The sequence below is a fragment of the Saimiri boliviensis genome, chromosome 18 (genome assembly GCF_048565385.1).
Source record: "Saimiri boliviensis isolate mSaiBol1 chromosome 18, mSaiBol1.pri, whole genome shotgun sequence".
NCBI classification, from domain to species: domain Eukaryota; kingdom Metazoa; phylum Chordata; class Mammalia; order Primates; family Cebidae; genus Saimiri; species Saimiri boliviensis.
Genome location: NC_133466.1, coordinates 42,208,502 through 42,236,460, shown reverse-complemented (window position 1 = coordinate 42,236,460; position 27,959 = coordinate 42,208,502). Strand labels below are relative to the sequence as shown.

Below are 27,959 nucleotides of genomic sequence, written 5' to 3'. Positions count from 1 at the left end.
ATGGTATTTAAACCTAAACTCAAAGCGACCTCTTTGAGATTTACTCATTCCCTGGGTATGCCCAATGCATACATGAGGTATACAAGTTGATAAATTACTGTTTGCTTTTCTCTTGCTAATCTTTTTGTTACTGGAGTCTGTCCCAATAAGAACTATGAAGGGTGGAAGGAAAATTATTTTTCCTGCCCCATAGCAGCAATGGCATGCTGTTTGCTGTCTAAAACTCTGCCCAACAATAACAGAATTAAAGCTTACTTTGCTTCTACTTCATGAAACAGGTAGGCTAGCATTTCTGAAATATAATTTATAATATCAAGCAATAAAAAGGAAATTAAAAATAAAAGCAAATTCAAGTGACATACAAGGTAAGTGGAAAAATACACATATCTGCTTCAACAATAACTGACAAGCTTATCACATTAATAGACCTTGTTGTATCCCATATTTATTTTTCTTTTATTACCAACTATACTACTACACTAAAGGTTTACACAGATGGGAACTAATTTGTTCCCTCAATTTACCGATCTTCTGTTTATAGCCTCCTAAGAAAATAAGAGGAGATTTTCCTCTATCTCCTAGAAAGCTCCATTCAGTTTCCTACACAGGTTTTGAGTGATACTTGCCTGACAGGACTGTAACCATTTGAAATACCACCAACTACCTAAGCTGTAGTATATTGTCCATAATATATATAATATTACACAGAACCATGCAAGAAAGATTACATATGTATAATAATAGCAAGATTTGTCTGCTAAAAACTTTTCTCCGTGAGAAATTACATTCAGAATTTTTGTTTCGTTATTTATAAACTTAAAATATGTTCTCAGGAAAAAAAAACAAAGTAGTAATTTTCTAGGCTGTATTTTTCTGAAGAAAGCAGTCACTTAGCATTTACAATCAGAAAGAAAAATTACATCTACTATTGAATAGCAACAATGAATGTGTTACATTTTTATTAAATGTGTTCCATAAAAATATTTTTAAGGGAGTCTATAGTAATGCAGAAAACTCTATGAACTGCATCAGTTAAGTTTAAAAAATTGGGACATTTCCATCATTGCCTCTAAGAAGTATGTGATATTATGTAAGTCTAGTTTTGCTTCTATGGAAGTACATAAAATAAGCAAAATTTTGGTACCAATGCATTACCAGGAAGGGTAAATGTTCACCTTAGTATCTTACTTATGTAATTGACAAATAAAAATAAAAGCAAACGAAAACATAAAGTGGAAAAAGGACACCCTATTCAATAAATGGTCCTGGGATAAATGGCAAGCCACATGCAGAACAATGAGGCTGTATCTTCATCTCTTACCTTATACAAAACCCAAATCCAGACGGATCAAAGACTTAAATCTAAGATCTAAAACCATAAGAATTCTAAAAGATAACATCAGAAAAACTCTTCTCGACATTGGCTTAGGCAAAGAGTTCATGACCAAGAACTCAAAAGCAAATGCAACAAAAATAAAGACAAATAGATGAGACCTAATTAAACTAGAAAGCTTCCTTAAAGCAAAAGAAATAATCAGCAGAGGTAAAGGACAACCCACAGAGCAGGAGAAAATATTTGCAAACTATGTATCTGACAAAGACTAATATCCATAATCTACAGGGAACTCAAATCAGCAAGAAAAAAACAGATACTCCCATCAAAAAAGTGTGCAAAGGATATGAATAGAGAATTCTCAAAAGAAGATATACAAACTGCCAACAAACATATTAAAAAATGCTCAACATCGCTAATTATCAGGGAAATGCAAATCAAAACCACAATGCAATATCACCTTACTCCTGCAAGAATGGCCATAATTAAGAAATCAAACAATCACAGATGTTGGTGTGGATGTGGTAAAAGGTGAACACTTCTACACTCCTGGTGGGAACATAAAGTAGTACAACCACCATAGATAACTGGGGAGATTCCTTAAAGAAATAAAAGTAGAGCTCCTATTTGATCCATCAATCCCACTACTGGGTGTACTGGGTATCTATCTACCTAGAGGAAAAGAAGTCATTTGTAGCAGCACAATTTGCAATTGCAAAAAAATATGGAACCAATCCAAATTCCCATCAACTAATAAGTGGATAAAGAAATTGTGAAATATATATATATGTATATATATATATATATATATATATATGCCCTCCCACACCCCCTCCCATAGAATACTATTCAGCAATAAAAAGAAACAAAATAATGGCATTTGAAGCAACCTGGATGGAGCTGGAGACCAGTATTCGAAGTGAAGTAACTCAGGAATGGAAAACCAAACATCATATATGTTCTCACACTGGTGGCTAAGCTATGAGGACCAGCAACATAAGAATGATATAATGGACTCTGGGAACTCAGGGGGAAGGATGGGAGGGTAGCGAGGGGATAGAAGACTACACATATAGTACAGTGTACACTGCTTGGGTGATGGGTGCACCGAAATCTTAGAAATCACCACTGAAGAACTTCCCCATGCAACCAAACACCACCTGTTCCACGAAAACTACCGAAATAAAAATAAAAATTAAATAAAATCAGAATCCTCCAACCTACTGTACAGACCCTCTCATGGCCAAGGAGACCCCAGAGAAATCTAAAAACTGAGATCCCAACTATGATGAGGAGAGGAGAGGCTGGACCCACCTCATTATACCTCCTCCTTCACTACCGTAAGGCTTTTTTCCCTAAGGGTTAAACGGAAGTCAGCCCTTTTTAAAGACTCATACAAGGAAAATGTGGCACATATACACCATGGAATACTATGCAGCCATAAAAAACGGTGAGTTCATGTCCTTTGTAGGGACATGGCTAAATCTGGAAACCATCATTCTCAGCAAACTGACACAAGAACAGAAAACCAAACACCGCATGTTCTCACTCATAGGTGGGTGTTGAACAATGAGAACACGTGGACACAGGGAGGGGAGCATCACACACTTTGGTGTTGGGGAGACGGGGGAGGGACAGTGGTGGGTACGGAGGTTGGGGAGGGATAACATGGGGAGAAATGACAGATATAGGTGACGGGGGAATGGAGGCAGCAAACCATATTGTCATGTATGTACCTACGCAACAATCCTGCATGATCTGCGCATGTACCCCAGAACCGTGAGTACAATATATATATTGTAATTATAATTAGGTATCAGTGAGAAACTGTTTTGCCAAAGCAAATGAATTTAAATTCCCTCTCAAAATCCCTTGTATGCCCTTATGTTCCTGGCTGTAGCCTTTACCGTAGTGTGCTATTAGACAAGTCTGTCACAATCTGTTTTCTCATCTATAAAATAGTGATTACAGTATCTATCACATACAGTCATGAACATTTTACTTGGGGCAATTTGGAAATTCCTCATACTTAGTAAAAGTTTAATAAAAAATTTTTTGCCTTTAAAAAAAAAAAAAAGACTCACTCCATGACTCATATCATCATACCTGATGCCGCCCCTCCCTTTTTGTGGTTTAGATATAGCAAGGAACCAACGTTCCTTCCTAAGAAGAGGCCACCAATCACAGAGCAGTTATGGCTAGTCAAAAGTATGCTCAGCAAGAGTTTCTACGTCCTCTGCTTCACCTTTTGACATCAGAGGGCTGAAAACTCCACCCCTGAATTGTGCTGACATGGCCATTTTTTGTACGCGGGTCCCAGGCTGAGGCTGAAGCTCAATTGTGCATGTGCATGTTTCTGCTTTCATAAATTTCCTTATTTAATATGTATCTTTTACAACCTCATTCAGCATAAATCCCTGTCAATCACCCTCAAAGCGCCTGTCTTGGTCAAAGGCTATGTTTCTCAGCCTGCAGAAAGGCCACCTTGAAAGCTGTAACTCTATAAAAAATGAACTCTCAGCTAAGGGGCGGTGGCTCAGGCCTGTAATCCCAGCACTTCGGGAGGCTGAGGAGGGTGGATCACCTGAGGTCAGGAGTATCATGACCAGCCTGGCCAACATGTGAAACCCCATCTCTACTAAAAATACAAAAATTAGCCAGGTGTGGTGGTGTGCACCTGCAATCCCAGCTACTCAGAAGGCTGAGTTCAGGAGAATCCCTTGAACCCAGGAGGTGGAGATTGCAGTGAGTCGGGATCACGCCACTGCAACTCCGGCCTGGGTGACAAGAATGAAATTCTGTCTCAAAAAAAGAAAAAAAAGTCTCCTCTAACTTTTTCTAAATTTATATATTGTGGATTTTTTTTATGTTAACATAGTTAAAGAGACTTTTAAAACAATCTAAGAAGTGATATTTTACTTTTGCATAGCTTAGCAATGTATTAATACATTCAATTTTATTTTTTGAAATGTACAGGTATTTTATAATTTTTTTTTTTTTTTTTTTTGAGACAGAGTTTCGCTCTTGTTGCCCAGGCTGGAGTGCAATGGCGCGATCTCGGCTCACCGCAACCTCCGCCTCCCGGGTTCATGCAATTCTCCTGCCTCAGCCTCCTGAGTAGCTGGGATTACAGGCACGCGCCACCATGCCCAGCTAATTTTTTTTTACTATTTTTAGTAGAGACGGGGTTTCACCATGTTGACCAGGATGGTCTCGATCTCTTGACCTCGTGATCCACCCGCCTCGGCCTCCCAAAGTGCTGGGATTACAGGCTTGAGCCACCGCGCCCGGCCCGGTATTTTACAATATTTTAATAATATAATACAATTCATTTAAAATTCTTGGTGTATACATTAAAATGACCTTCAAATTAGATTGAACACTGCATTGCTTCTAACCAAAGAAATTGGAGAGAAAGTAAGATGAGAGAAATGTGGAGAAACTCAAAAATACCTGCCTTTAAAGAAAAAGGTCAAGGACACTTGAACTTTTCTACATAACAATAACAGAATGACTTTTAAAGTTTCCTCTGGAATCTCCCCCACACATTAACTTTATGGTCCTAAATTGATTTTTTTGTGTGTTTTTAAATGGTCAAGGGATGAACAAAGAACAGAAGTTTTGTTCCTAATTTCTCATGCAGCCTTTAACTGCTATAACTTCCTAAGGACAGATTATGGATAAGAAAAACCTGTAGGGCCTCAAACCAGTTCTGGCATTTGCACATCATGAATCAAAAGGAATTTTGAGGAATAAACACATTCTTTACAAAGAGTTGAGAAGCAACTATGTGAGAAGAGAGAGAAGCTTTTTCCTTGACTGTTATCACAGACAAATAGCACTGATAATGCAAGATTTTGTACATTTACTTATTTTTAAAATTTAGAATAACAAGACCAAAATGATTGGAAACAGAATTTGTAAATCCAAAATGTCTAGACTTACTGGTACATGCCATAGAAGGTGGGTCTTTTTCAGCTCGGAAATAACCCTTTTCACACTGACAGACAGAAGTTGCTTCCATGTATGTTAAACTATGTGGAGGGCATTTAGAACATTTTGTGTTCCCAGCAAAAGCTTTATAGAATCCTGGTCTGCAAGCTGTAAAAAAAAGAAAAAAAAAGAACATTTTTTAGTTGTTATTGCTAAAATTCTTTTATTCGTACATGTGCAACATACTTTAATTTATACACACAGTAGTTCTCAGAGTAGTGTTATACATACATAAAGACGTCATATATGTTAATATTAACAAATGAAATTAGTTATTGAGAGTTAATAAAACCCACTATGCCGTCATAGTTTAGCTGAGGCTGCTAATTTGTAAAATCATACCTCAAGCATATACACACACACACACACACACACACACACACACACACACGGGCACATGCACACAAAATATCAGTGCTTACTTAAGTTACCTAAGAATGGGGATGTCCTCAACTGGCAGTAAGAGAAATTGTTTTGAGTTGTTCTCGGAGATAGCATTAAATAACATTAAATCACACTGTTCAAAATGTATTTACATTCTGTTTTCTCTTCAGTTCTGGTGCGTGCTCAAGAAGAAAATTCTAATTTGGTGAAAGTGTGTCTTTAAAACCTTTGTCAGTGGCTAAATTTTGTTTTATATATGCTGTAACTCTGTTTTATTAATAGTTTATGTTCGCTTTTATAATAAGATTTTTTAAATGATCTAATAATTCAAAAGAAGCAATATTATTAATTCTGCATGGTAAAATTATTATCAAGAGGTTGGTTATTCAATATCAACATCAACCAGATGTGGTGGTACACAAATATACAACAATGGTCTCTTCAATAACTTGTTGATAAATAAATAGTATATAGTTCATTAAAAAAACTACCATTAAAATGTTTTTCTAAAATTTAGGAAATTGGAGTATATAAATAATATATGAGAAACACCACTAACATTTTCAAAATTGAAATATTGTTTAAAAATCTTTAATTACTAAATGTGATCTCATGACAGCAGTTACAACACAATGTATCATAAAATACTCAATAAATCTACCTTATGCAGTTTTCCAATAAAATAATTGTTTTCTACTAAAATATGCAGTTTAAAATACACGAATATATTCAACAGGGTAGGTCTGTTAGTAATTTGCCAAACAGTTTAAAAAGTTGGACCTGAAATTTAAAGAATACCTTTAATCTGTAACAATATTTAAAAACAGAATATACTAGTCAATGTATAGGGAACATGCAAATCTCAATGGGGAGCTTACATTCTAAATATTGCAATGGTATTTAAAATATTTTAAGATAAAGTAATATTTAAAATATTAAAATAAAGTAATATTTAAAATATTATTTAAAAGGCTTTTTATGTTATTTGGTGAAGTAAGACTATTTTACATTAATTAGAAACATGGATGCCATAGAACCACAATATAAAAATATTTATTACATGTACATATATGGGACCTATAAGACACATAAAGAAGAGTTATAAGCATATTGTTTTCTTCGTTTAATCAGCCATTCAAATTTCAGTCAAAAACACTCTTCAGAATATAAAGTAGCCTTGCTTGTAACTTAATTTTGTGCAGCAAGACATTGTTACCTTTTATTTGCTTTCTTTGGTAGCTAAAACAAGAATTTAAATAATTTCCCAGCTGAAGTGTTTTCTGTTAATTTATCACTTCTTACAATCTTTCCAGAATGCTTAGAACACCTCCTAAGATACTTAGAATAGGCTAGTGATATTCAACTGTTCTTGATAACAGTCTAATAACTAGCCTCTCAGCAACTATTCTTGCCCACTTTAATCCGTTCTTCAGACAGAGTGATCTTCTAAACATACTGTATCTAACAGCAGTATAAAGTGAGACATATATACATAACGTTAAATTTTGTAGTAGTCACATTAAAATACTAAAAACAGGTGAAATTATATTTTAATAACATTTTATTTAACCCAATATATCCAAAATATTATTTCAACATAAAACCAAGCATTGAAATATTTTACATTCTTTGAATTTTTAAAATTTTTTGGTTAAAGTATTTGAAATCCGGTATGTACTTTACACTTACAGCAGGTCTCAATTCAAACTAACTGCCTTTCAAGTGCCCAAAGACCTCATATGGCTAGTGAATATCATAGTGGACAGCACAATTGTAAACACAGAAATCTATTCATCACATTCTCCTATTTCAAAAATTTGGATAATTTCCCACCCTATTAATGTTAAAGTTGCCCATGATTTGGCTCTGCCTACCTCTCCAAGCACATCAGATGAAGACACTCCCTTCCTGCACCTTCTTGGTTAAGGCTTTGCCCTTCTGCAGTCTATGCTCAACCCAGTAGCTGATGATCTCCTGAAAGCATGTATAATACTGTGTTACGACTGGGCTTAGAACCTTCCGATGGCTTTCTCTTCCTCGAAGAGTAAAGGTTGTTGCCTTCTTAATCGCCTCCCAAGCACTGCCTGGTTTTGCTCCCCACCCGCTGTGACCTTCCTTTCCATTCCCTACATTTTATTTCCTTTAGATACTTTGATCTAGCCACAGGCCTTTTTCAGAATCTTGGACACCCAAAGCTTGCTCCCACAACAGGGCGTTTTTAAACATTTGCTCTTACTCAGCTCTCTGTGTGGTTTGGTGCTTCCCTTACATCAGCTCTTTGTTCAAATGTCACCGAATTAATGAAGCCTTCCTTGATTCCTTGTTTAAAATTTCGACTCCTGCTACACCCCACTGCAATACTCCATAATCTGCTCCCTCTCCAGAGAACTTCAAATCTGATACATGATGCATTTCATTTTTAAATCACGCTGCAGTAAAATGTATGCTCCAAAAAGGCAGATATTTTTCTTCGTTTTTGTTTTCTAAGCATTTCCAGGGTCTAGAACAGCGCTAGCCATTATTAGACCCTCAATGAGGCGTATTTGGCAAAGAAATGAATGATTGCCAAAGACTTCGTTTAATTTCCGTAGTTTTACTATGTTGTTTTTCCTGCTTTGAGGTTTTCTCTATTGAAAAATCTCTTCCCTGTATCTCTCCCCCATGACACAAGCATGTTGCCAGTTCCTCATAACCGCCATGGCTGTGATTCACTTATCTTTTAGCTCACTGTTCTTTAAGAGGGCCATTCTGACTTTTTAAACCAGATTTAGTTTCTCAAAGGACCTGGGACTTTTCCACACTAGTTGGCCCTTGGTAATTACCTGTTTAATGGCTGTAAGCACCACAAGAACATTTTTGCCCAGTGCTTAGTGCTTGTCATAACGTAGGTGCTCAATACATACTCGTTTAATTGAACTGGATTGTGTGTGAGTACTCTTCTAATTGAATTTCTGCAAAAGATTATGCATGTCTACTTAATGCATGGTCTGATAATGGCACAATTTATCTTTCTATAGATTTATATGTTTTCTGCTTAATGTATTATAGGTAAGGAGTGAAAACATTCAGTAAGTATGTTCAAAGTGATTTAACTGTGCCTGAAAAATGATTGTTCTAATATTGCAAGATGACCTAGCTATTAACAACCATTTTTAACAACCATTATTAACCTTTCCATTTGAAATGGTTATTAGTGTGAACTTGGATTTTCCTTCTAATGCAAAAACAAAAAAAAAACAAAAAATAAAAATAAAAATTGGATAAAGGGGCTGCAACTTTCAACTCTATCCCTGATTTCAAATGTTTTTTATACATCAACTTGCCTTTGAAAGCCTTAAAATTTTGCACTCTTAAAATATATTTGGATTATTTAAATATTTCTGTTTTGATATTAACATTTAGTATAATATTTCATTTAAAAATAAATAATTCTGTTGTCCAAAAGTTATTGTTGAGGCACTCACATTCTCTTATACAGCACACATTAATAGTATACAGCATATACCTTTCACTGAGATCATATCATATTAGATTACAACTATTTTACCACATGTTATCTCAGCTTTGTGTAACTGCCACAAGCTAGAGACGGGGGTTAATATTCTAGTATCCACAATGTCTAGCATATTTCAGACATTTATTTATTTATTTATTTATTTATTTATTTATTTATTTATTTTGTTGTTGAGAGGGAGTCTGACTCTGTCACCCAAGCTGGAGTGCAGTGGCACAATCTCAGCTCACCATATCCTCTGCTTTCCAGTTCAAGTGATTCTCCTGCCTCGGCCTCCTGAGTAGGTGGGCTTACAGGCATCCACCACCATGCCTAGCTAACTTTTGTATTTTAGTAGAGACAGGGTTTCACCACGTTGGCCAGGCTAGTCTCAAACTCCTAATCTCAAGTGATCCACCTGCCTCAGCCTCCCAGGGTACCGGGATTCTAGGCGTGAGCCAGCGCACCTGGCCTTTAGTTTTTATAAACAACGGAAGAATGCAATGAAGGTAAATAAATGGTGAATGCTAATACCTAATATGACATAACGTAACAAGAGCTCTGTAAATTGAATAAGTATTCTGTGTATCTATTTAGTTAGTGGTCTGAGGTTTTGTTAGAATTAGGTTATAAATGGGATATCAGTGTCTTGAGACTGAGAACTTTTAAATTTATTTCTCATAGATTCCTTCCTTCTCTATCATTTCCTTATTTTTCTATTTATATTAAAGGATCTGTAAACTTCTTGCTTTCAAGAAACAAACCATGTTGGAAAGTTATAGGTTATTTAAGGAAGTGGTTTCTATTATTCTTTCTTCAGAAAAATGTGTTGGGGTACATATCTTTAGTTTAAACTTCCATTACCTGTTTTTTTTTTTTCCCTGAGATGGAATCTCACTCTGTTACCAGGCTAAAGTGCAGTGGTGCGATCTCAGCTCACTGCAAACCTCTGACTCCCTGGTTCAAGCAATTCTGCCTCCCCTCCGGAGTAGCTGGAATTACAGGCATGAGCCACCACATCTAGCTAATTTTTTGTATTTTTAGTAGAGACGAGGTTTCATCATGTTGGGCAAGATGGTCTCAATCTCCTGACCTCATGATCTGCCTGTCTTGGCCTCCCAAAGTGCTGGAATTACAGGTGTGAACCACTGCACCCAGCCTACGTTACATTTTTAATTTCTACTTTTAACTTTTCCTCCATAATAATACAGATTTATTATTTAAATCTACATCTCTTGGAATAGTGCATTCATCTCAGTTCTGCCTGTCTCTGCTTTCTCTCTGCTCACATCCACTCCGCAGTTGATGCAAGTTACATTTTTAAATTGCAGAATGGCCATGCTATTCTCTATTGCCTACAGTAAGAGTTTAGCCATTTTGCAAACCTACTGCCTAGATTTGTACAGACTGATTTTTTTAGGCTTTGTGTCTGCACCCAAATCTCATCTTGAATTATAATCCTTATAATCCCCATATGTCAAGGGAGAGAAAACGCAGACGTAATTGAGTCATGGAGGTGGTTACCCCCATGCTGTTCTTGTGATAGTGAATTATCACGAGATTGGATGGTTTTATAAGGGGCTCTTCCTCCTTTTCTAGGCACTTCTTCCTCCTGCCTTGTGAAGAAGGTGTCGTGCTTCCCCTTTGCTTTTCTCCATGATTGTAAGTTTCCTGAGGCTTCCCCAGCAATGTCAAAACAGGGGTCAATTAAACCTTAAACCTCTTTCCTTTATAAATTACCCAATCGTGGGCAGTTCTTTATAGCAGTATGACAATGGAATACTACAATAAATTGGTACCAAAGAGAATGGGTACTCTTATAAAGATAGCAAAAATGTGGAGGCAACTTTGGAAATGGGTAACAGGCAGAAGTTGGAACCGTTTGGAGGGCTCAGAAGAAGACAGGAAGATGTGGAAAAGTTTGGAACATCCTAGAAACTTGTTGAATGGCTCCAACCAAAATGCTAATGGTGATATGGACAATGAAGTCAAGCCTAGGTGGTCTCAGATGGAGATAAGGAACTTGTTGTGCACTGGAATAAATGTGATTCTTGCTGTGCTTTAGCAAAGAGACTGCTGGTATTTTGCTCCAGCCCTAGAGATCTGTGGAACTTTGAACTCATGAGAGATGATTTAGGGCACCTGGCAGAAGAAACTTCTAAGCAGCAAAGCATTCAAAGTGACTTGGGTGCTCTTAAAAGCATTCAGCTTTATACATTCACAAAGAGATGGTTTGAAATTAGAACTTATATTTAAAAGGGAAGCAGAGCATAAAATTTTGGAAGATTTGCAACCCAACGGTACAATAGAAAAGAAAAGCCTATTTTCTGAGGAGAAATTAAAGCTGGCTGCAGGAATTTGCATAATTAACAAGGAGCTGAATGTTAATCACCAAGATAATGGAGAAAATATTTCCAGGGCATTTCAGAGATATTTATGTCAGCACTTCCCATAACAAGTCTGAAGGCCTAGGAGGAAGAAACAGTTTTATGGGCCAGGCCCAGGACCCAGCTGCTCTGTGCATCCTTGAGATCTCTGTGCACCTGACAACCCTGTCATTCTTGCTCCAGCCACAGCTAAAAGGGGCCAAGGTACATCTCAGGCCATTGCTTCAGAGGTTGCAATCCCCAAGCCTGGGCGGCCTCCATGTGCCATCGGGCCTGCAGGTATGCAGAATGCAAGAATTGAGCAATGGGGGCTTCTACCTAGATTTCACAGGATGTATGGAAATGCCCTGATGTCCACACAGAACTCTACTGCAGGGGCAGAACTCTCATGGAGAACCTCTAGTAGGGCAATGAAGAGAGAAAACATAGGGTTTGGGACCCCACACAGAGTCCCCACTGGGGCACAGCCCAGTTAATGTATGAGAAGGGAGCCACCACCCTCCAGACCCAGAATTATGGATCCACTGACAGCCTGCATCATGTGCCTGGAAAAGCCAGAGACACTCAATGCCAGCCCATAAAAGCAGCCAGGAGTGGGGCCGTAGCCTGCAAAGACACAGCGGCAGAGCTGCTCAAGACCACTGGAGCCCAGCTCGTTGCATCAGTGTGACCTGAAAGTAAGATATGGAGTCAAAGGAGATCACTCTGCAGCTTTAAGATTTGACTGCCACACTGGATTTCAGACTTACATGGGGCCTGTAGCCCTTTGGTGCTGGTCAATTTCTCCCATTTGGAATGTGTGTGTTTACCCAATGCCTGTACCCCCACTGTATCTAGAAAGTAACTCACTTGCTTTTGATTTTACAGGTTCATATGTGGAAGAAACTTACCTTTCGTCAGAAGAGACTTTGGACTTGGAATTTTGGGTTAATGCAGGAATGAATTAAGACTTTGGGGGACTGTTGGGAAGGCATAAGTTATAACATGACAGAAATATGATATTTGGGTGCAGACAGGGACATAATGATTTTGTTTGCCTTTGTGTCCCCACCCAAATCTCATCTTGAATTGTAATCCCCATAATCCCTAAAATCCCCATGTATCAAGGGAGAGACCAGGTGGGGGTAACTGAATCATGGGGGTGGTCTCCCTCATGCTATGCTCATGATAGTGAGTTCTCAAGAGATCTGATGGTTTTATAAGGGGCTCTTACCACTTTGTAGGCACTTCACTTCACCCTTCTGCCATAACTGTAAGTTTCCTTAGGCTTCCCCAGCCATAATAAACTGTGAGTCAATTAAACCTCTTTTCTTTATAAATTGGCTTCCCCAGCCATGAGGAACTGTGAGTCAATTAAACCTCTTTTCTTTATAATTACCTTGTCTCAGGCAGTTCTTTATAGCAGTATGGAAAAAGGTAAGAATGGTTTTAATATTTTATTTATTTTTCAAGATAGGGTCTCACTCTGTCATCCAGGCTGGAGTACAGTGGTACAATCACAGCTTACTACAGTCGCCACCTCCCAAGCTCAGGTGGTCCTCCCACATCAACCTCCTAATTAGCTGGGACTATAGGCATGCACCGCCATGCCAAGCTAATTTTTGTATTTTGTGTAGAGATGGGGTTTTGCCATGTTGCTCAGGCTAGTCTCAATCTTCTGTGCTTCAGTGATCTGCCTTGCCTCAGCCTGCCAAAGTGCTGAGATTATAGGCATGGACATCTGCACCCAGCCTTTATATTTTTAAATGATTACATAAGTATATGACATTCTAGATTTTTGACTCAGACTTCAAAGTCAAAAATATATACTCTATGACTTTTCACAGAAAAGGTATGCCAATACCTGGTTTCTACAATAAAGTCCAAACTGAGATTCACATTTAAATTCCTTCAGAGATGAACTCACATCTATTTTTCCAAACTCACCTTCCACTGCTATAGAAATTTTATACTTCTTACCACTCTCTACATGCACCATATTATTTTCTCACAGCTTTATTGAAGGATAATTGACATACACAAAATTTCAAATAAAGCATACAGTTAGGTGTTGTGATAAATCTACACAACTGTTAAAACTTTGCACAATCAAGATAGTGAATATATCTGTCGATCTCAGAAGTTTTCTTATACCCTCTCATTTTCAGGTGTTTCCATTCACATGTTTAAAGTATGTTTCTTGGATTCAGCCCTGGGTCTTGTTTTGTTTTGTTTTGTTTTGTTTAAAAAAACTAATAGGCAATCTCTGCCATTTAATTTGGGTATGTAGATCATTTACAGGTATTGATCATCTTATGACCTATGCAACTTATGACCATTCGACTTTACGACCACAATCGCTAGCCACGACTGCTCCACGTCTGGCAGCGCAAACGTTGCCCAGCTGGGCATACGACAGTGCGGACCAGCTTCCGGCAGCACTACCATCTCTGCGTGCACCATTTCAACTGTTATCCCAGACTCGGTACAGCAATTTGTGCTTTGTGTAAAAATAACAAACAAAATGGTGTAGAGATGATACAAATGGCATAAAATAAACAAAGAAAATTATGATATATAACAATAACGAAAGAAAATTTTGATAAAATATGACTTAAAGATTTTTATAACATCATTTCACAGTACTGTACATAGAGCCTACTCAACTTACGACCAAATCGTGTTACAACCGGCCTGTCGGAACCAATCGTGGTCGTAAGTCGAGCACTAGCTGTATATTTAATGTGATTACTGATATTCTTAGGCTTAATTCTCGTTTCCTTTGTTCTTTTAGAAAGTGACACACTTTTTATGATCTGTTTTATCTTCTTTGTTTTTTTTTTTATTAGTGAAATTTAGGTGAGCACTCACAGAGAACCTCGCACCTATTTGGAGTTTTCCTCTGTCATACCGACACCGAGAAATCTCACTACCTTGATTTCTCTAGACCCTCAGATCTGTCTTCTCAATTAATAGTCCATGAAGGAGTTTATAATGTTTTATCAAGGTCCTTTCTCCATGTGCCAGGGCCTGAAAATTTACCCTAAATGATAAGTTGGGGCAATTGTAGGGCTTTCCTCTTTTAATTACTATCTCTCAATTACCTGATATCTCAGGTCATAAACATGTTTTTCTTTTCCCCCTACATTTATAAATGGGGTTTCTTATCTCACATAGTAGATGGTACTCCATCTTGGCCAAAAGTAAAAATCAGACTACTTGAGACATCCTAAATTCTTATTTTTCTGTCTTCATATTTTACCGTCTCCTGTAATACCATTTTCCTATCTACTACATCTAGTTTCTCAAAGACATATTTAAATAACTTATTTTAAAGTTCAATGTAATACTCCCACTTCTACTAGAATACTTAAGATGAAATAAACACACAATACCAAGTATTTCTGGGAATATGGAACAATATGAATTGTAAAATATCAAATGGAGGAGTTGATGCTACCACTTTAGAGAACTATCTGGCCGTACTTACTATAGATGAACATAGGCCTACCATCTGGTAAACAATTCCATTCCTTGCTATTACTCAACAAAAACGCACAAGATGAAAGGGGCCTACCCCCGGCACAGTAATTTCCAGTACTACATGAGTTATTGATCCTCCATTTGATTTTCATTTTCTGAAGTTGGTTGACATTGACATGGGCTGGATATTCATCTTCTCCAGATCTCCTGTTTAAATGTGATTCTCAATGCTGGAGGTGGGGCAGGGTGGGAGATGACTGATTCATGGAGGTGGATTCCTCATGAATGGTTTAGAAGCAACCCCTTGTTTATAAGTAAGTTCTCGCTCAGACAGTTCATACAAGATCATATAGTTTAAAAGTCTAGGACCACGACTCCCCAACCCCTTGCTCTTGCTCACACCATGTGATGTGCAGGATCCTGTTCTCCTTCTGCCATAATTAAAAGCTTCCTGAGCCCCACACCAGAACCGTATGCTGGAGCCATGTTTGTACTGCCTGAAAAATTATAAGCAGATTAAATCTTTTCTTTATAAATTAACCATCTCAGGTATTTCTTTACAGCAACACAGAAATGGCCTAATACAGACTTTAACCTTTCTCTCCTGATGTATTTTCCTTCCGTTTTGCTTTTTTCTTGCTAGAGTAAACTTTCTATATACCCTTATTTTTGTTGGTGAAGTGTCAAAAAGAAATAGAAGTAAACTAATATATTCAATAAACTATATTTAACAAAAAGCTTTTACCTTCCTAATTTTCACATAATATAATCGGAGGAAGTATATTCAGTTAAGAATAATACAATTATAAACATACCCTTATTTCTGAAATATGTGTAAAATAATTACTTGTTTTTTTATTTTAAAATATGTTTATAATTTGAGAAACAATGTAATTGCTTAAAATAACAATGAAAATGTCATACATATGGCAAAAGTCAAAGCAAATTTTTAGAGAAAAACATATTAAGGGCAAACTAAATATGAGTACAGTGATTGAAATATCACAAATTATCTATTTTTTTGGAAATGAATTTTCACTCCTGTTACCCAGGCTGGAGTGCAGTACCACAATCTTGGCTCACTGCAACCTCTGCCTCCCGGGTACAAGTGATTCTCTTGCTTCAGCCTCCAGAGTAGCTGTGATTACAGGCACCTGCCACCACACCTGGCTACACTAATTCTCTTATAATACAATTTCCTTATAGATGTTTGAAATTTCATTATCCACAAAAAATCGAAATTAGAATATTGATATATTGATTGAAACACAGCTGAAGACTGTGACTTTCACTCACACACAAACACACATACACACACACACACATCTATAATCAAACAAAAAATAAGAAAAGAATAATCTGTTCTACTCGCAGTTGCACAATTGAGTGGTTGGACCATATATTGTTAGCAATTTTTTTAGGCTTATCCTTATTATCAGAGAACTGGAAGACTAAAGAGACCATGAGAAGTCCTAGCTAGCATATTACGCTGTGCAGTTCTCACCGTTTGATGAAATATTGAATTGTGTCTTGTGTGACAGGAACTGACATTAATATAATCGACTGCTTTTCCCTCATTGATGTTCAATAGCCTGTAAGTTTAGAGAAACCTGCATGACTTATCAGTAAAAATATGTGATCTATATCATTTCTCAAAATAATAGGATTCTTGAAAGAAATTTAAGAAACTGGCAAAAAGAAGTATCATTTATGTTTTCTTAGATGGCATTGTACAATAAATATTGTTGTCATGTAATTAGCAAAAGCAGGTAAGATTAAGGAATTTAAACATAATAGAATGCCAAAACTTAAGGGTAAATAAGCACATTATACATTGTTTCTACAGAATAACCTAATAGCATCCAATGACATTCTCAAATCACCAAATCCAAGTCTATAAATAATAAGCTTGTGTATTGTGCTTCAAAATATTGAATCCAACTTTCTTGGGAAGATGGTTACTATAAAAAACACAGGAGGCCAGATGTGGTGGCTTAAAACTGTAATCCTAATGACACAGGGAGGCTGAGGTGGGTGGATCACTTCTGGTCTGGAGTTTGAGACCAGCCTGGCCAACATGGCGAAATCCAGTCTCCACTAAAAATATAAAAATAAAAATTAGCTGGGCATAGTTTCAGGCACTGGTAATCCCAGCTCCTTGGGAGGCTGAGGCATGAGAATTGATTCAACCTGGGAAGCAGAGGTTGCAGTGACCTGAGATTGTACCACTGCACCCAACCTGGGTGACAGAGTGAGACTCCCTCTCAAAAAATAAATAGATAAATAAATAATGATTAGATTGATTAGATAATGTATATAAAAGGGTACTGGTACTAATTCCAGTTTCTTACTGTCATCAAATAAATGCTTTAATGAACTTCTCGCTGAATAGAAAAACCATTAGATCTACAAAAATATACTGCAAGTTACATGAATTTCATCCCACAGAATCAGAGTAAGATGCTCTTGTTCCAGAAAGGAAAAAGTAAACACATAGCAACCTCTTTCTGCCATTTAACTATAAAATCTAGGCAGAATACACAAAGCAGCTATTTGAGGACTCTAAGCAGAAGGAGGCAGATTGGAGAAGACCAAAATGTGAAGTACCACTGAGCTGAAATAAGTTTACAATTTTTCTCTTCATCTTTCTAATTCCCACCCAACCCTCTCCTAGCTTGAATGGACTGGTAACTTGGAAGTGGACACCAGGACACAGACAGCTCCAGGACAAGCCTGCTCATTTTAGCTTGGAGTGGGAATCAGAATTCCTAATTCTCAGAGAGAATGTGGCAATCCCACCCCTTTTTTCTTTTCTTGCATAACTCTTGCCTCGTCCTTAAGCAATCACACTTTGATGGTGATGGTGGTAGGGGCCAGAAATGGGAACCACAGGAGCTGAACTTCTTAAGAAAGGAAACTTTCTTGTTTATTCACTGAAGCCGTGGTTCCAAGAGGGTTGGGTCAATCTCCACTGAGCTGCTGCTTCTCTCTGTCTTCTTCTCTCCCGGTCCTGGACATGAATGTAGTTGCAGAAGGGCACAGCAGAGTGGAGGAAATAAGGGATCAGCCTTCTTGCCAAGGAATCTTAAAGAGAAACCAGAAAGTAGCCAGAGAACATGGAGAGAGAGAGGAGCTTGAGAAGTCAATCCATCAACTTGTTTATGAACTCTTGGGCTTACTCCAAATGCACACATGTGGATTTTACTCTATTTAGCGTGCCAAAGACTTAAGAACTGGACCAAGACCAGGACCCAGGTATCAGACCAGCAGTCAGGTTTTAAACTTCTGGTTATGTAAAAAAGAGGACATCGACTGAAATCATAAGCTGTTGTTTTCAGTTAGTTTGTTTCTTGATGTTGCTCTTTTGACACATTAACTTAGAATCAGGGGTCACACACACACACACACACACACACACACACACACAACTATCACCGTGTTACCCAATATCCTGAAATGAATATACATTTCCATACTGGCAAACTCAGGTAAGTTGTCATTAATAAGCATAAAGTGAATGTATAAGACCTCAATTTTATCTTTCATCATCTTTTCTTAATCATAGATTTATAATTTATATGTTAGAGATGATTCAAAAAAAGAGCACATTCACTCAAGAGAGGAAGAAGTTTGAAGATTAGGGCACTATTTGGAAAACAGTCAGAAATACTTTAGTAGTCTAAAGCTGGTGACAAGCAAAGTTAAAATTCTAAAGCTGCTTCTGGTGTGAGAATAAGGTAAGCATTCTGTTCTGGAAGTTAAGATAAGGTATGTAGACCAAAAGACTTACAGCAACAGTTTTTAGGATTAGGCTCAATTTTTATTACCATTTTGAATATAATCTGGCAATAATACTCATACAACATTAGAAGCCACTATGTTGTCTCTATAAATATTGATCAATCTTTAAATGTCCCAACATTTATCTTCAAATGTGATTTTTATTTAATTTTATGTTCCCGATATGTTTTAGTCAGCCATACTTATTACCACATTAATATGACTTCGTTCATATTTAGCACTGGTTTTAAAAAATGCTTGGTGAATCTATCACCACATTCTCACATATCCTGAAATGAAATACTATTTAGTATTTGTATCCCCTAGTCAGAGATTCTTATTCTTGTTTCACTATTTTTTGTAGGCCATCTAGTTAAGACAATTTCTCACCTTTTCTTTCAATTTTCCTTTATTGTACACCCTTTAAGTCAGACTGAATTTGCTTTTGTCAATAAAGAAAAATATCTTCAAAAAGAAAATATCCAGTAACTTACTATAGGATACATTAGTAATAACAGCTACGACAAAACCATTTATAATTATTGAACATTCAGAATGAGCCAGGCACTTTGCTAAGTACCTTGCCTATAATATTTTGGCTATTATTATAAAAATAACTACAAAGTAAAAAAGAATGTGTCAAGCTAGATCACATGGGTTTGAGTTCCATTTCCTCAGTTTACTTGCTCTATCATTTAAGGTGACTTATTTTTATGTGTGTCAGTTTTCTCTTCTGTAGAATAGGTGCTATTGACTGAGTGTGTATGTCACCCCAAAATTTGTATGCTGAAGCCTAAAATCCCTGATGTGATTATATTTGAAGACGGAGACTTTGGGGAGTGAGTAGGTCATGAGGATGGAGGTCTGAATGGGATTAGTGCCCTCATAAAGGAATGAAGAAACCAGATCTCTCTGCTCTCTTATATGTGAGGACACTGGAAAATGGCCATCTGCAAATAAGGAAGGGAGCGTACTCGGCAGACCTACCAGTGCCTTGATCTTGGACTGTGAGAAATACATCTCTGCTGTTTAAGCAACACACATAGTCTATGATATTTTATTACAGCAGCCCAAACCGACCAAGCCAAGGGGAATAAAAGATAGCACTTAACTCAGGGGTGGCTGTGAGGGATTAATAAACGGCATGTGTATAAAGTGACTAGAAGGGTGTCTATCATTTTGTCATGAAGATGAGGAACCTGAAGCTAAGTAACATTAAATAGTGTACTGTGGCAGATTGTTTTCCAACAAATGCCCCAACAATATCTTTCAAAAGATAGGTTCTTTTGACAATTTCTTATAGACATTCTTTCCACAAAACTGTTAGGCCTCTGCTCTCTTCTCTTGAAATCAGTGTGCTTGTAACTGTGGTAGAAGTGACTTTCTTCCTAGGCCAGGTCATAAAAGGTAAGAGCTTTTCCTGATTCTTTGGGATGCTTATTTTCAGATACTACCTATGCGACAGGAGGAAGACCAGGAAGCCATGGAGATGGTCACGCAGATAAGAATTTAGGTTCTCTGCTCATAGCTCTGGCTGAGCTCTTGGTTGACAATCAGCACCAATTTGCCAGATGAGTAAGTGACCTATCTGGAATGTAAATCCTCCATTTCCCACTCCTGTCAATCCAGCTGATGCTGCCTGGGGCAGAGATGAGCCGCCCTTGCCAATCCTGGCTCACGTTACAGATTTGTGAGCAAAATAGATGATCAGTGTTGTTTTCAGTCACTAAATTTGTTTTTTTGTTTTTTTTTATGCAGCACTGGGTAACCGGAACATTTGCTCAAGGTCATATAAAAAAAGCCAAGAGTTAGACAGAGGTCTGTTCTAACCTACAATCTGAGTTTTCATCATCAGTTACCCATTATAATGGAACACTGTGCTTATTTTGCAATCTAGGAAGTGATGGAGTGAACCACACTTTTAAAGGATAATTGATGAAGGATATGGTTTGGCTCTGTGTCCTCACCCAAATCTCATCTCAAACTGTTATCCCCATAAATCTCACAAGTCCAGGGAGGGACCTGGTGGGGGGCGATGGGATCCTGGAGGCAGTTTCCCTCAGGCTATTCTTGTGATGGTGACTGAGTTCTCATGCGATCGGGAGGTTTCATAAGGAGCTCTTCCCTTTGCTTCACTCTGTTTCCTGCCACCTGGTGAAGAAGGTACTTGCTTCTCCTGTGCCTTCCATCATGACTGTATGTTTTCTGAGACCTCTCCAGCCCTGCAAACTGCGAGTCAATTAAACATATTTTCTTTATAAATTACTCATTCTCTGGGAGTTCTTTATATTAAAACAGTGTGAGAACAAACTGATATAAGTATACTCAGATTATAAACACTATAACAATCTTTAGTGAGATTTAATTGACACATGGTTTTAATTGTTTTACATTATCTTAATCATATTTCTTTTTTGTAAGAAATGAAGCTAATATTGCTTTATTCAAAATATTAGAAATAAAAATGTATTCCACAACTTTTATTCCATTAAAATGTTTTATGTGGCCACCTCATTTTGTGTAAAAAATAAGATATTTCATCTTTTAATCTACAATTGAAGAATAGATTCATCATTGAATGAACTGTATGCGTGATTTCAACATTTTGACCAAACTCACTCATCATTGCTCAAAGTATCACGTACTCTGACACCTCAGTAAAGTTTGACAACCCTATCTTCTGCTGCCTTCACAACAAATTTACAATCTATTTTTCAATCTGACAATTTTGAATGTCCCACTGTCATATATTTTGTGTCATTTCTGTGGTTGAATAGGACAGAAAAAATAATGTAAAAATTATTGAATTATAGCCATAAAATTTTACTAAGCAAGGAAGGCATACATTTTTATAAAAAGTTATTAATCATGCTGTAATCAATATAATAATGACCATTTTTATCTAGTACAAATTGATGTTTTCTATATTCTATTTAAGTCTTAATAAAAACCCAATGATGTGAGTGTTACTGTACTCATTTTACAAAAAAGGAGACGAAAGCTCAGGCTGCTGCTCAAGGTCACAGAGATGACACGTAAGCAAGTCAGGCTCTTGAAGCCAGGTCTCTCTGACTCCTATAACCAAACATTGGTAAATCTTGTCATTATACAAATACATGTGTGTGCGTGAGAGTGTGTGTGTGTGTGTGTGTGTTTGTGTGTTTGTGTGTGTGACATGAGACATTCCTGGTAATAATTATCACATTCTTCTCTTCTCCTGTAACCTATCATTGCAATTATCATATGCATCCTCATTTTAATACTTGTTATTTCTTATTTCACATAAAGTGGCATGTCTTCTCAATTCCATTGTAAATTACTTAATACTAAGTTTTCTGTGTGTGCTGAGTCACTGGGACAATATTGCAGACAGAGCAGAGGCAAATATGAATGTATGATTGCTTGTATGCATACTTAATCAATGTATGCTTATTAGTCAAAATTACATGAGAATATTATAGGATAACACTTACCAAAGGAGATATTCAAAATATTCATTATCTGCTTTCTTTAAAATTATAAAGATAATACACTACACTATGACTTAAAATTTCTAAACTTTTTAATCTAATCCATCTTCCCCATGGGTCAGTATTCAGATAATATGTGTCTGTATTTATCATACAAGCTTGCAATGATTACTTGCATCATTGAATCACTGGTTGAAAACTAACGTATGGTGGAAATACACTGGAAACATCCATGTTGCTCTCCATTTTCTTCTTTCTTTTGTTTCTTGTCTTTACTTTTCTTTTCTTTCTTTCTTTTCTTTCTTTTTTTTTCATTTTTAATTGAGACAGTATTGCTCTGCCACCCAGGCTAAAGTGCAGTGGTGTTATCTTGGCTCACTGCAACATCCACCTCCAGGGTCCATGCAAGGAATTCTTGTGCCTCAGCCTTCCAAGTAGCTGGGACTACAAGCATGTGCCACCATGCCCAGTTAATTTTTTGTGTTTTTAGTAGAGACAGGGTTTCACCATGGTGCCCAGGATGGTCTTGAACTCCTGATCTCAGGCAATCTACCCACCATGGCCTCTCAAAGTGTTAGGATTACAGGCATGAGCCACTGCACCTGTCCTGTAGCCCTCCATTTTTACAGTATAACTGCAGTTCTTGAACATCATAATGATATTGAGTTTTACTTTGTATTATTTATTGCAATTAAAGTTCTATGTTGAATAACAATTACTTGTGTAACTAAATAGTTTATTTCCACCTTTCCATTAATATTTTAAAATAGCTTACCGAAACCTTGATCAACATTTAATTGGAATGTTCTGTAAATACAGAATTGAAGCAAGCTGGAACAGCATCTTCCTTCCAGTACGAGTAGAATATCTATATTGAGTCAGCATGGTTTGGATATGACAGATTCTCATGGATTACAAGGGTGTATTCAAGGCTGAAATGCTGTATGCAGCAACAGCAGACACTCAAGATGCAGAACTTCTAATGCCCTGCTTGCAATAGCGCTATATGGCTGTGTAATCAGCAGAGACTAGGGCATGTCAGTTTTACAGATGTGATGTGTCTGATTGGAATACAGTTTCTTGATTTGGCTCATATCAAATCCCCATATATAGCCATTCCATATATTAAGGCTGTTGGCCTGAGCCTGAATTTGCCAATGACTGTTTCTCACCCAGGCAGATCATCTGTAAGCTGGTGCTTGGATGATCCAATTTTCATGGCAAGCAGGAGCTCTTCTGTAAAACCAGTTATAGCATTTCATGAACCAATAATAAGTGTTTCTATTGGAAAAGTTGGCACCATAAGGAGTGACAGTCTCCTATTATAAAGCTACATATCAACCCATTAAACAAAATCTGTACACATACAAAATTTTGTGTAAATAATTTTTTTACACATTTGTCCATGTGTAAATATTTTAAATATAGCAGAGAAATTCTTAGCAGGCCTTCTTTTATGCAACACAAACCCTCCAATGAATCAATTTTATACATATGCATATCAAATTTCCATAACTTGAAACTTGTTAAAGTCATTGAGGTAAAATAATCTACTGGACCAAACAAATGCATTATCAACATATACAAACTTGTCTCTCCCCTCTGTTCCTCTTGTATATCACATGTGCCTCTATTATAAAAGTATTTGATTGTTTGCAGCGGTTTGATTTCTTGACTATCTCAATATCAGAGTATGGGCACTTGTGAGAATAAAATGTATTTGTATTAAAATTTTCATATTATAACACAGTATTTCACAAATATTAGGTGCTCAATAAATATCTTATAAATGACCGACTAAATAAATAAGTGACCCTTAATATTCTTTGACTTATACAACCAAATTTTTAAATATTCAGTCAATATTGTTATATTACATTCTGACACAGCTTCTTTAATGGGGAAAGAACACTTGCTAAAGACACTCGGAATTAACATAACATTTTACTTTATCTGTCATCAAATAAATACAATATTCAAGAACTAGAGTTATTTGCAAATTGTAAAATACACTTTTATGTTGAAGCCTGCAATTTTAGTACTTTTGTCTCAAATTGCTATATTGATGAATATATTCAGCTCTCATGTTTGACTACATATTTTAATTTAAAAGCATATGTAGTTTCCATTTTTGCAGTTTTACAAACTATAGAATCAATATAAAAATAACAGTGCTATTGCAAGAACTGTTTGGCTAATATTGCATTATCAAGTACAATCGCCTTTGATTATTCTCAAGTGAAATAATTTTGATAATGTATAATGATTGTAGTTACTATTCATTCAGGATTTAATGGAGAAGTAAGGAGCATAGGTTGAATAAAACCTAGTCCCTGAAGAGATAATGAGTATAAATCTCAATTTATGAGATAAAATTAGACACTATGAGATTAAATAACTAATCAGTGATATACTAATAAATGCCTGGAGTTTCAGCAAAGAACAAATTGGTATCAAGTCGAGTAGCTCGAATCAGTTTCTTAGCTTGCAGATGAGGCACTTTAACGGAACCTTTTCTATGGAAAGTGAGAATGAGAAGAATGAGCACGTAGATATGAACATGGAAGTGAGTATCACAAAGTGACGTATAAAGAGAGGAAACTCACTTAAAACAAAAAGTGGATAAAGATGGTATATGTAAGGTAGCATATATGGGCATGGTTATCAAGGGTCTTAGAAGGCAGCCTAAAGAATTTCATAGTTATACCAAACGCAGAAGTTTTGAAACTTAGGATAACGAATTTACATAAGTGGATTCTACTGACGGCCATACCAACTTTATTAAAGAAGAGTGAGATAAGAAGCAAGGAGACCCGGCGGGAGACCAAGGCATTGACCTAGACAAGAAATATTTACCAGCTGAACAAAGACAATGAGGGTGAGAACAGAAAAAAGTGGCTCTATAAAGAGAAACAGTGTTTAAAACAGCCAAACAAAATAGACTGAGGGTCAAAACAAGATAACATTTAAGTGCAGTTTAGGCATAAATATTAGATACATTTAATATTCTTAATGATAAGCATATCATTGGGGACAGGATATATGCATCCTTTAATGCAGAAACCTTATATGCAAATCCTATTGGTTGTTATTTAGCTCCTCTAAGTCTGAATTTATTCTTTTGTAAAATGGAGACAAGAATAGTATTATAACTATCTGTTGGAATGATGCAACATTATGTTGTAACATTTATGTTACAACATAAATGTAATTTATGTAACATGTTTAGCATGGTGTCTGGCTCATTATAAGCAATGGTTAAAGGTTAACAATTGAAGGTCAATCAGCCCACAAAAATTTTCACTGCTAAGAAAGAAACTCTCCTGTACACTAAATAGTCAGGAAAATGGCTGCAATGGCTACCCAAATATTCCAGTCATGTATATCCTCCCTCATTATAGGTGGGGTATTGATTCCAAGACCCCTAGGTATACTATCTTCCCACCCTAAAGTTCCACTGTCAGCCCTGTGGAACCCATGCATATGAAAAGTCAACCTTCTGTATGCACAGGTTTCCCATTCCATGAATACTGTGTTTTGGATCTGTGTTTGGTTGAAAAAAATCCACGTCTAAATGAAACCATGCAGTTCAAACACGTATTGTTCAAGGATCATCTGTACATAGTAAATCAATTGCCATTTCCCAATAAATAGAATTTAAAATGTATAGTATAATTAATATATTTAATAAATATATTCTGTCTTATGTAATTGAAAAGGCACTTTAGAATTCAACAAACATGTTTAAGTTTTTCAATGTCTGTTCTTATATAAAATTTCATACTCAGTATTTTTAACTTTTCGATTCCCTCATAGTAAAAGAAATCAAAGAAAAACAAGCAAAAGCAATAAGTTATGTTTGTTTTGTGGCATAAAGATAATCCAGGAGAAAGAATCCCTTCTACATTTTCCAAATGATTGGAATGAGTGCTTTTGTGAAACAAGTGACTTTAATTTTGTGGTAACGTAATTAATTGATGGTTTGAAGTAAGTCCAAGGTTTACAACAGTTACATACTTATAATTGCCCAATTTTTCTGTGTACTTTTAATGGAAAATGTAAGTTCTAAAATATATCCAACAAACATTTCTCCTCTTCTCCCTTTATCCTTTAGGACAGCTATATCCTCTAAACTACTCTACTCAGCTGATTGTAAAGATTAGTAGAAAAAATGCCTGTTGTAAGTGAATCCACTTGAAACTTACTCTACTGTGAATTCCGTAAACAAATCTGTATTCTATGCTCTGTTTAGTCAATCAAATCTGCTGAGTGCATAAAAAGTCTTTGACTTATAAATTTTTCTTTTTACTTCATACTTTCTTTCCATGGAATGCCTTTGTTCTTTTTTTCAAAATGATGGAGAATAATTTATTACAAAAGTCTAGGAACTTCTTCTCTGCTTTAAATTCTCATAGAAAGAGCATGGTCTTTCATTTATCAATCTGAGATACAGTATAACATTTAGGGGCAGAGACGACAGAACCAGAAATCCTGCATCCAAATCTTGGTGCATTCACTTATTAACTTTGTGACCTTAGGCAAGTTAGTTAACTTCTCTGAGTCTCATTTTCTCATTGTGAAATGGATGAAAACAATACTGTACAATTATCTTGAGAATGAATTAATAATTCTAAAGTGCTTAGGCCCTAGTGCTATGTAATGATTCGCTTACATATGATTTTATCTAACCATGTAAAGATGTTTATATTTCTGCAACCTAGTACATAGGAGATTATTTGGAGAATGGATAACTATATAGATACTTCAGGCAAATATTTCACACTTTCACTATTCCTTAAATAAAACACTGTTGCATTTCATCTGGATAAAATTTACTCTTTTCTAAGTTCTTAACTCTTCTAAGTTTAAAATATTCTGTCATTTATTAACAAAAAGGTTGTTTAGAACACACAATTATATAAACTATCATCGTGTATCTCTCAGCCATCATTTTTCTAAAGCAAAAGACTAATAGGGGTAATGAACATTTTAATCTATTAGTAACTATAGAGACAATCTTCTTCCACATCACTCTCGTTTTACAAATGAGGAGAAAGAACTTTCAAAGGATAAAGTTCATTTCTCAGAATTTTACTTGGATTACTACTTGAGACAGATTCACAGCTCAAGACTCATGACTCTCAACTTCCAAATCCTTTTTTTTGTTTTTTCCCTCCATACCACAAACATCTCACAGATTACTGTCCCTTAAATATTTCATTAGTTTTTCCTGCATATATCTCCCATGTCCTTTCTTTTCCTTGAAGTATTATAATCTGCAGTGTCTGTACTATTTCTGTAGCAGAGGCACTACACAGTTTTGTTAAAATTGGGTATGATAGTTTATTTTGTGGCAACTTCTCTACCCTTACAAACAATCTGTATTAAGTTCAAAAGTCTCAGGTGGTCTCCTAAGTGCCTCCAGCAGGCAAACGGCTGTGTGCGTTCTTGTGGCTCTAACTCCTAATTACATGTTAAATCTGTCCCTTTTCTCCATCTCCACTGCTGCCATGACTTCTTGCCTGAAGTATTCCAGACTCTTTCTACCATTGTCTCTACCACCTTACAACATAGTTTTGACACTATGATCAGAGTGATCTTGTAAATATGTCCATGAACATTTAGAAGCAGAGATTCTAGAGTCTACATTTACTTAC

At 36.4% G+C, this 27,959-nt stretch overlaps 1 protein-coding gene across 7 annotated transcripts in view; it reads right to left on the bottom strand.

Moving 5' to 3' along the window:
- Positions 1-27,959, bottom strand: part of EPHA6 (EPH receptor A6) — a 986,592-nt gene that overhangs the window by 534,006 nt on the left and 424,627 nt on the right. For all 7 annotated transcript variants that reach the window (XM_074389177.1, XM_039480541.2, XM_074389178.1 and 4 more), the window contains one exon: positions 5,279-5,434. In XM_074389177.1, coding sequence (XP_074245278.1) covers positions 5,279-5,434 — 156 coding nt within the window. The remainder of the gene's footprint in view (positions 1-5,278; positions 5,435-27,959) is intronic.